The sequence below is a fragment of the Alosa alosa genome, chromosome 20, assembly GCF_017589495.1.
Source record: "Alosa alosa isolate M-15738 ecotype Scorff River chromosome 20, AALO_Geno_1.1, whole genome shotgun sequence".
Taxonomy (NCBI): domain Eukaryota; kingdom Metazoa; phylum Chordata; class Actinopteri; order Clupeiformes; family Clupeidae; genus Alosa; species Alosa alosa.
The window spans coordinates 28,323,308-28,334,238 of NC_063208.1; the positions used below are offsets into that span (position 1 = coordinate 28,323,308).

General features: G+C 43.0%; 1 protein-coding gene across 3 annotated transcripts in view; it reads left to right on the plus strand.

Annotated features, from left to right (window-relative positions):
* Positions 1-10,472, plus strand: part of cspg5b (chondroitin sulfate proteoglycan 5b) — a 30,610-nt gene extending 20,138 nt beyond the window's left edge. Inside the window, exons 4-7 of one of the 3 annotated variants that reach the window (XM_048229251.1) lie at positions 524-596; positions 3,088-3,147; positions 6,139-6,315; positions 9,177-10,472. In XM_048229251.1, the coding sequence (XP_048085208.1) occupies positions 524-596; positions 3,088-3,147; positions 6,139-6,315; positions 9,177-9,470 (604 nt within the window). In that variant the 3' untranslated portion in view covers positions 9,471-10,472. Of the gene's footprint in view, positions 1-523; positions 675-3,087; positions 3,148-6,138; positions 6,316-9,176 lie in introns of all 3 variants that reach the window. The other 2 variants (XM_048229250.1, XM_048229252.1) reach the window with 2 other exon arrangements.
* The last annotated feature ends 459 nt before the right edge of the window (positions 10,473-10,931 follow it).

Consider the following 10,931-nt stretch of genomic DNA (forward strand, 5'->3'; position numbering starts at 1 on the left):
ACATACACACAAACACACATACATATACATATACATATACATATACATATACACACACACACACACACACACACTAACACACATACATACAAACACACATACATATACATGTACATATACACACACACACATACACACACACACACACACACAAAACACACATACATATACATATACATATACATATACACACACATACATACACACACACACACACATATACACACACACACACACACACACACACACACACACATATACATATACATATACACACACACACACACACACACACACACACACACACACACACACACACACACATATACAAACACACACACACACACACACACACACACATATACATATACACACACACACACACATATAGACACATACAAACACGCACACACACACACACACACACACAAACACTCATTCACACTCTGTCAGTAGCCAGTCGTACAGTAACCTCATGAAAACTTTGCTATGTTTCCTTAATCTCTCTCTCCCTTTCTCTCAGTAAATACCGGCCCCAGTCGGAGCATCATGATAACTTCTCGGTGTCGACCATCGCTGAGGGCTCGCAGGCAAACGTAAGGACTGTGTGTGACTCCCCGTCTAAACTATCCCATGCTCGCCATCTGGCTTACTATGATAACATTGTGTGTCAGGTAACAATCCTCTCCTCTCCTCTGCTTTTCTGCTACCACACTTACTCTTGTTTATTTATTTATTTTTACTCTGCCTATTATTTCTTTCTCTCCTCTTTCCCTCTCTTATCTCTTCTTTCTTCTTGTCTACTAATTTTATACTCACTCTCTCGACGACATCTTGTCTTCTCTTCCTCTCTCTACTCCTCTCCTCATCTTTTTTCTCATCTCCTCTCCTCTCATCTCCCCCTCTTCTGTTCTCTCCTCTCACTTTATTGCCACTCCTCTCTTCTCTTATTTTATCTTCCCCCTCCTCTGTTCTGTTCTTCCCTTGTTTCTTCTCTCCATCTTTCCTCTTCTTTCTTTTTGCATGGGACTGAATCGCAAGAGTGACCTCTGTTGTTTTATCGCTGACCCTGCTCCTTACACTTCCTCTCTGTTTCTCTGTCCCTTCCTCTGAGAGGGAAAGAGAGAGAGAATGAGCTAGGCTGGTATTGAGTTGATGGGTGTAGAGCGTCAACCTTCCCACTTAGTATAGCGCTTCCACCAAACTAATAATTATCAGAATCAGAATCAGAAAGCAATACGGAATTCAGAGGTCAGTTTCTCTCGGCTTTGACCCAGAGAACACCGGCTCTTGAAATTATCTGACCTCTGACCTGCTGCAAATATGACAGGTGTGTGCCAGATCATGACCGGATCTGGGCCAGATCAGAGCCACATCCGTCTGGGTGAAGTCCTGACCCATTCTGGATTTCTGGAATGTCTGGAATGTGTTCTTTCATAACTTTGACTGTCTTCCTACTTCTTGAGCCTAACCTGAGGTGTGATTCATTTCGGCAAATGGTGGAAAACATTCGTGGCCAATATGTTTTTCTGAACAGTTCAATTAAAACGATTTGGTGTAAACATTCCATTTTAACAGTAACCCTTCATCCAGCGCCACTATGCTCGTTGAGAACGTGAGTGTTTGCAAATGTTCATGGAGAATGCAAGGCATACAAAAAACTATTTGCAAACGTTTGTGAACACTTGCCTATGTTTGCGAATTTGACCAGAAGTCTGACCTTTTCTGAATTCCCGAGTTCTGCCCTCTAAGCCTGTGTGTCTCCATAAGTCTGCATGCCAGAGGTCTTTTAGAGGTGTGTGTTTGGGTGTGTGTGTATGTGTGCCTCTCGGCTCTTTGTGATCAGTTACTACTGTAAGTCCGAAACACACACACACACACACACACACACACACACACACACACACACACACACACACACACACACACACACACACATTGGTCTCTATACACTGAGAACGAAGTTATCTCGAGTCTCAAGTATTTTTCATGGCAACAAATTTCATCCTCGGTGTGTAAAGACTAATAAGAATACTTTTCAAGTACTATTTTTCATGTATTATCAATGTGATTTTGTGTGAATATTTCGCAGATCAGAGGGTTCCTGGTGTCTCTAGGTAATGCCACAGAGTGTGCTATGTAGAAACTCTTTGGTAGAAATAATAAATCTCGACCTTAATAGCAGACGAACATGGAACTGGTCAGAGACAGATCTTGCCCTCATTTCGTTTCCGCTGCAAGCTGTGAGAGTCGTTTTTTTCAGGTTATAGGAGAGAGAAGAGGTGCTTCTTTAAGGCTGTATCCTTAGCCCTGACCATATGCCAATGATTTATTCATGAGCTCTGATGTAAAAGGTGAACTCAAACTCATGACTCAGGTTGACTCCTGGAGAGCACAGGGGGTTCATGGGAAAGGGAATGCCGTGCACCTTGCAGGGGGTTTGACAGGGCCACTGTTTATCACAGTCACAAACTGACAGGAGGCTTCACTGCAATAGGGGATGGTCAGGAGAAGTGAGGCTGAATGGAGGTAGTGTAGTGGCTAAGGAGCTGGGCTAGCATGCAGTAGCCTGAAAAGTTATGGGTTCAATTCCCGGCCTCCGCTGTTATGGCCCTTAGAAGGCACTTAACCCTGAGTTGTTCAGGGGAGAATACTCCTTGTAATAAAATTGACATATGTAAGTCGGTTTGGATAAAAACTGCTAATTTCACTCTGAAAGGGCATCAACAGATACATTCAGTTACAGCCCACTTGTGTTTTTTAATGACTGAAAGTTTGAAGTGAAGGTGGAATAACTCATGAGAAGCCTCTATTATGCTGAGTCACTGTTCAGATAAAGGCAAGGAATTTGATGCATACAAAATAAGAGGAAATGTTACAATAAGGTTAGTGATATTTTTCAAAGATTGTACATTTGAGTGACAATGGGTTATGTGAAAGGGAGAAGGGAAGTCAAGCTTCTGTTTACTGGATGGCTGAGTCATTGTTCTGATACATACATTTGATTTTAAAAAGGCAAAAACATGATTTAAGTCCAGTGTTATTTTATGAAGATTGTAATGCTCTCATGCCCCCTGCCTCCTGTAGAAGACTATGAACAAGTACACCTGGGAGTGTAAAACCAGAGACGAGACATACTGTTCTGAGGTAAGACCATTCAAACCTGTGCTTAACTCCCAGGCAGCCATTTTGGCTCTGCTTAGTAAAAGCAAACCCTGTTTGTATTGTGCATAATCCCAGTTCTGGGTAGCCATTTTGGATCTGCTTAGTAAAAGCACCCCCTGTTTGTAGTGTGCATACTGTAATCCCAGTTCTGGGTAGCCATTTTGGATCTGCTTAGTAAAAGCACCCCCTGTTTGTATTGTGCATAATCCCGCTTCTGGGCTGCCATTTTGGTGCAGCTTCCTCAGAAACCGTGCATCTCTTACCTCTGAGTGCCATTTTCCCCCTGGCTGTAGTCGTTTGTTTCAGAAGATAAAACGTCTTGGGGCTCAGTCTTTCATGTTCCCGGTAGAAGCTTGCATTACTGTTACCTAACTCTGCTCCCATCCTGCTTTGGCCGTTTTAGACTAATTACTGTAGCTGCTGACTCACCCCTCTAGAGTCTACTGCTTAGACCCCAGACACCTTCTTTGCCTTCTAAATTTTAACAAACCAATTGAGTTAAATTGTAAAATGTATGTGATGAAATTACTAATGTGATGTAAACTGCAATCTCATTAAGAAAAAACAATATCAGTGTATCTATGGAAACTAATGACAGAGGTGTAGAGATTTCCTTTGATCTCTGGAACTCTAGACTAACCCAGCAAGTTGGGTTAGCACTTGCCTAAGTAACAGATGTCACTGTGTACATCTTGATGTATTTTGTCTGAAAAGCTTGCTGTCATATCTGGCGTGCCACAGGGCTCCATTCTGGGACCTTTGTTGTTCACAATATGTATTAATGATTATTTTAGATTATGGAGATGTGTTTATAGACATGCCCCCAAGACAGTGTTGCAGTCATTAGATTTTGTTCATCATTCTGCATTGAGATTTATAAGTTATGATAGTTACTCAATTCATCACTGTGTACTATGAAATGGTTGGTTGGCCTTCACTTATTGGACAACTTCCCTCATATACTGTACTGTATATCTGTACTCCTAACAACAAGTGACTGGGTGTAATTTACATTCAAATAGATACATTCTGTTTGATGTTCCCTCAGTAAGATCATAATTAAAGGCCTAGTGCACCAGCTGCATAGAATGAACTGTATCACTCTGTTCCTGTTTCTAATTTTGATTCTGTTTTAATTTTGTGCATCAGTGTTGTCTCTTGTCTTTTGTACGTTGCCTTGTTGACCAGGGCTCACGTGAAAAAGAGATACTCATCTCAGTGTGATTTCTTCCCTGGTTAAATAACGGTTTTAAAAAAACTAGTTAAAGGGATACTTCACAGATTAGCATTAAGCTTTGTATCAGTAGAAACCTGGTAGTATTTTCAAATGACCGTTCTTCCCTCCCTCATGTCCCCCTGAGATGAGAGATATCTGTATTTTTTGTCTGGAAAAAACTTCCGATGATGCAAAAATCATCATTTTGGATCATCAGAGGTTTTTTTGGCCAGAGGCTGGAGACTACATTGGCTACTTCCTGGGGAGTTGCTTGGTAGGGCAGCGAAGAGCAGTGAAAGGCAGGGAATTCTGGGATTTGTTGGCTTTAATCCGCATGAACCAAAAATTATTTTTTGCCTTTTTCTCGATCGAGAAGGCACTGACTTCAATGATGACTCCACATTTCACATTTCTCCACAGTACTTACTACTTTAAATACACATTCATCTTCCCAATGGTGAAATGCTCCTTTAATCTCTGCAACAACCAACTGCCTCATTCTCTGTATGTTTGGACTGCCCCATTTGTATTGATCGCTAATCAATACTGTACAGAGTAGCCCGGTCTGTCATGGCCTCCTTACATTAAAAAACACATGACCCATGTTGCGTGTGACCCCAAAAAGATTGTCCGATGTGACACCTAACTGGACCAATCAATAGCCTGCACATGGTCCGACTGAGGCTTTTAATTACTGCTTCGTCCATAAAGCAGACACACGTTTGATCAATACTGATCAGGGATGTACTGCCTGAGAATGTGTTTGTCCCAGTCTGGCCCAAACTCCAGCTCCTTAGCGTAGTGCTTAAGGAGCTGGGCTAGCATGCAGTAGCCAGAACAGTTGTGAGTTCAATTCCCAGCTTCCACTGTGCACTTGAGCAAGGCACTTAACTCTGAGTTTCTCCGGGAACAATGGCCCTTGTAATATAATACATATGAAAGTTGCTAATTAATAAATGTGTAACTGTAAGTTCAGTGACCTGACCTCTGCAGACACATGAGAGCTCAGGTATTTCATCTAGGCACAACACTTGCCACTTTTTTAAGTTAAATGATTGATGATAGTAAGTATAAATGATACGGAAAGATTATATATTACCTATTTACAAAAAAACATGAACATCACACTGAAGAGGATTTTATTTGATTTTAAAAACAGTGTTTTATGGGCTTATTGTAAACTGGTCAGCAATCTAAGGAGTGGTCTGTAAAGAAAACGTCTCATTTTAAAGATTACATATTAATTAGTTAACAAATGTAAATTATTCTGAGAGGTTCCCAGCCCAGGTTTTCTTTGCAAGCTCTGCCAGAACAACCTCAGTTGGTATGTATGTATGTGACATTTGGTTTCCTGTGAAGACGGCTGTCTGTACCTGTTTGAGCTCATCTCTCCGGGGGTTAGTCGGTAGGTCAGCAGCAGGATAATATGACATTTCCGAACTGAAACCTTCTCAAACCTTTGAACTTTTAAAAGAGGGTTTGCGGCTCCCTGGTCTGTGGCTTTTCCCTGTTAAAGGCCACAGGTACAGATGACTTTCTGATGATCTTCATCATAGTGGAAGTAAAAAAGTAAAAAAAAAAAAAAAACATGGCTGCCCCGTGAAACTATTTGAAGGCTTAATGACGCATAAAAGTGTTGGTCATGAAAATGTTAGTGTAGTGTGTGTGTGTGTGTGTGTGTGTGTGTGCCTGTGTGTGTGTGTTGTGTATATGTGTGTAACAAAGCTAACCCTTGGAAGCGGCATATCTCTCCACAGGAGGATCCTGCTAAAGAAGAAGAGCCACTGAAGACCCCATCACTCCCAGAGACGTCGGAGGTGAAGTCGTCTCCGTCGAAGGAGGATGAGCCACTGACAATCCAGAACTCTGTCACCCCCACCCACGAGAACAGCAAGCCCCTCTCCCTCTCTGACGAAAAGGACCAGGCCGCCGAGGTAAACTCACTGGACAACAACACAGTGTAGCCCCACTAACCACCACAAGGGAGCGCCCTACAGGCTCTAAAGCACCGACACCCAGCAGCATTCTAGCAACAGCCTATCAGCTCAGAGTACTGCTATGTGTTCCACCAGTCACTGGGTGCAGCTAACATGCTGTACTAACTACCAATCCAAACAGCCAGCAGTGCTAGAAGTATTAATATAACAACCAATCAAAACCTACCCAGTCTTCTACCAGCAAATAAGTGTCATAGAGTTCCAACCAATCTATATAGGGCTTTGCTACACCCACCAGCATATCTGCAAACAGCAATGCTAACGTCAGCAGACGTTATCGCACAATAGCACTCAGCTAGCATTACCATCATGTGAGCCACATCACCGTGTTGTATTACCACCTTCTATCACATGGTGGCGCTATGCTGAGCTTTCACATGCTGGACACATCACACAGCACCTCCCCCTCCTGTACGTCTGTATTCATGTCACACTGAGTCATGCTAATCTATGTCAATGCTAAGTCATGCTAAGTCAAGCTATGCTACGCAATGTCACTGCTGTCTGACTGACCTCTGACCTATTGACCTTTTGACCTCTGATAAGTAGCTGTGCCCATCTCCCTTCCTCTGTTCAGCCTTACTCCTCCTGCATGCAATGCTGTTACTAACTGTACAAAACTGTCAAGGATTTATGGAGAAAATAAAAAAAACATATTAGAAACAGTACATCTGTTGTTATCGTATACAGAGTTTTGATGTTTGTAAGACTAATTTTGTGAGTCTGTATTGAAGATATAATGCTTGGATTGATATAGTCCATATACACAGGCAGTATTAATCACACAACTCAGTGTCTTGGTTTTGATTAATGTGGTATAATCATTTGATGTAATGCAAAATCTTTTTGTACTCTTTTTTTTTTTTTTGAGAAAACAGATTACCGTTAATAAAAAAAAAACAAGATTTGTTTGAAAATCACCTTTTCCTTGCGTGTTCCTAATATGCACCCGTCACTATCCTCCTGTCTATTTCCTACTGAACTCCCTATTCCCTCTCTCTCTTTCTCTCTCGCTCTCTTTCTTTTTCTCTCCTTTTTCTCTCTGTCTCTTTGTCTGTCTGTCTCTCTCTCTCTGCTCGCTCCTTCTGTCTTGTTCATGCACGGCTTATGGCTTATGACGCTGCTCTCCAACCTAATAGCGGTCACCCCTGGCCCAAACTCTAGCCCTATTCTGGTCCTGATCTGATCTGTGCCAGATTGGGGTCAGTTGAGGGCCAGATCAACACCACATCTGGGCCGGGGTCGGCTTCTATCCGTTGTGCTTTACGGTCCAGACTCACTCTGACCCCCACATACTCTGACCCTTGTCCTTGCTGCTGGTTTTGCTGCTTTGCTTATGAGTGCCAAGTGTCCAGAAACAGAAGTATCCACTAATCTCCAGCTCCAGTTAGTAAGAATAATAATAATGATAATGATAATAGTATCTATTTTTGTATTTTTTTATAGCGTAGATTCTAGACACTCAAAGACATTTTACAGTTTTTACTAGGTACAAACACCAAGGTACATGGACAAGGTTATATAAACAGAGAAAAAACACACAGGTACATGGCCAATGCAGAAGACGTAACTAAAGAGGTTCAAGCTAATGGAAAGGTCAGTATCCTTGAGAGCTATTGAGAAACACAGTGACACAGCTAAGATCACACAGAAAGAGAGGGAGAAAAAAAGATCATGACTACTGGAGCAGTGATTAGCCCATTTCACAAGATGTTGCCACTGTGTAAACTAACTCCCTCTGGAACAGCACAGTCCACAGGACAGACAGAAACAGGAGAAGGTTTTACCAGCCAATTAAGGTATCATTAACATTAACAAGGCCGGACACCTGGACACTGTGAAATGGGCTTATTGGAGGATCTTTACTTTTTAAATTGGGAGTGACATTGGGAGTGTCGGTACACAATCTGTGCTGCCTGCACGGACCAGATCGTGCAGTGTCGTAAATCGTTGTAAAACAGGATTATCATCTGTCGGATGACAATCCCGCATGTCGGATTGTGCAGGCAGCACAGATCGCGTACCCACAGGGAGTCATACCATGTGCATCTATGTGGTACATTAAGTACTGATTTGAAGTCGCATACACAGACACGCAGACAGACAGACACACACACACACACACATACTTTATGAATACACAAGACACACACCCCCCCACACACACACACACATCTTTCTCAAAAGGCTTTCTTCACTTGGGAGTGGGACTTCACACACACGGTAATGGAGAGGTGAGTGCTTTATGAACGTGGCTGTAAATCCATACTCTCATCTTGTGTGGGTGAATCTGTGCACTGAGTGTGTTTATTATAGTGTTATGTATAGTCCATGTATCATTGGGAATGACCATTTGTGTGTGAGTATTGCTTTGTGTGTTTTTAGGTGTGTGCTATAGGATAGGTATTGTGTTATTGTATTGTGTCTCCTGTAGATAGATAGATACTTTATTGATCCCCAGGGGAAATTTGAGTTCCTGTGGTATGTTGAGTGGTAGTGTTCACAGTAAATTTGTATAATGTTATCTATATACATGTATTTACATATGTACAGTACGTCTATACTATGGAATGTGCAGTGGAAGTGTGTATGTGCATGTGTATTTTTAACAGCATGTACGCATACATTGTGTGTGTGTGTGTGTGTGTGCGCGTGCGTGCTTTGTTTGTTTGTGTGTGTGTGTGATGTAGTGGTGTGAGTACACTACATATATGCTAAGGTACAAACAGCATGAGTTTGTGTTTATGGTAAATTTGTAATTGTGTGTGTGTATGTGTGTGTGTGTGTGTGTGCAACAGGATGGTGTAACTATAGACCTGGAGCTCCTGCTGCCTAAGGAGGTGAAGATGCTCCCCTCGTCTAGCCCTCCGCTGCAGTATAACGTCTTCCTGTACAAACTCCCCAAGTCGCCCATCCTCCGCCGCCCCAGGGGGCGCTCTAGGGGCGCAGAGGGGGGCACCAGGTCCCAGCTCACCCCGCAGCGGAGCCCCGAGCCTGGCTACAGCCCCGTCAGTACCCGCTCTCTGCCCTCGCTGGAGCCGCTGACCTCCAGACCACCCAACCCGCGGCTGGGCAAAGCCTGCACACCCTGACCGGAGCAGAACCGACCCGACTGGACCGAGACCTCAGTGCTGCACTGCATGCTCACATGTCCACATGCCAATGCTGAGACCTTCAGCACAACATGGGCAGCAACATAGATATATATAAATATACAGGGCAGCAAGCTGATGAGGCCAGTGTGTGTGTGAGAAAGAGCATTAGTAAAGGTGTGTGTGTGTGTGTGTGTGTGTGTCTGAGTGTGCGTGTGTGTGTGACCCTGTGTGTCACCTCAGCTCAACCACTCACAGACCTTTTGTTCTTAGTGTGTGTGTGTGTGTGAGAGTAAGTGTGACTTCAGCTCAACCACCCATGTATTTCTGTTCTTTATCTCTGTGTGTGAGTGTGTGTGAGGGTGACTTCAGCTCAACCACCTGCTGGCTCTCCATCCTGAACAAAAATGAACTGACCACAAACTGACACTCCGTTGACATTACATGAAAGCCCCAACATTGGCCGTACTGTTACTCAAACAGGGGAGAATGCTCCCAGTCAACAACAAACACACACACACACATGCACACGTGTCAGCTCTCGTCCTGCTCAGGTGGTGATCTGTGCCAAATTCGGCCCATATTCAGTCATCACCATGGTGATGATCTCTGATGATTGTCTGATCTCCTGGGGTGGAATAGGAGACAGAGGAAGAGACGAATGACAACTGTCCCTGTGTGTGTGTGTGCTTGTCTTGCCTGTCAAGATACTCTCAGACACTCCTGTACACACACTCCACCGATATGAGCCATAATCATAGTCTCAACAGAGGAATATAAACACACACACACACTGACAATGTAACTAAATTTCTGTACATAGTAACTTTTAACTGACAGACTACAGACTGGACAGTGACATTTACAACAGTTTCAGGGTAATGCACACTAATTTCTGTACACTAACAAATAACAAGGTGCTTTTTTCATGTTATTGTAATATGGAATATTTGATTAATCCCTGTTTTGTTTTTCAAAATAAAATGTATGTATTCCAATTTTTGACATATTGACTTTTTTGGATAGAATGATTGTGTTGTGTATGTATGCCAGAGATGGATAATGTGTGTGTGTGTGTGTGTGTGTGTGTGTGAGAGAGAGAAAGAGAGAGATGTCAGACAATGGCAGTGACCCACATTTAGCGAGACATTGATGAAAAACGAGAGAGTGCGAATGAGTGTGTGTGTGTGTTTGGGCAAACCCTCGTGCATGTGTAATCGGGGGAATGGAAATTAGAAGCCAAGCGCACACTAATGCGTATATACACACACACACACACACACATTTAGTGTGTCCCTCCAGAGTTGTATTTTGACTGAAGCCCTTACTTGGAAACTGGGTCATTCTCACTCTGTCACTGTGCCTGACCAGCTAACTGATGAGGCCTACACATTTGTGAATATGTGCGTGTGTGTGAGAGAGAGAGAGGTTGGGTGGGTAAAGGATGAGGAGGTGGACACT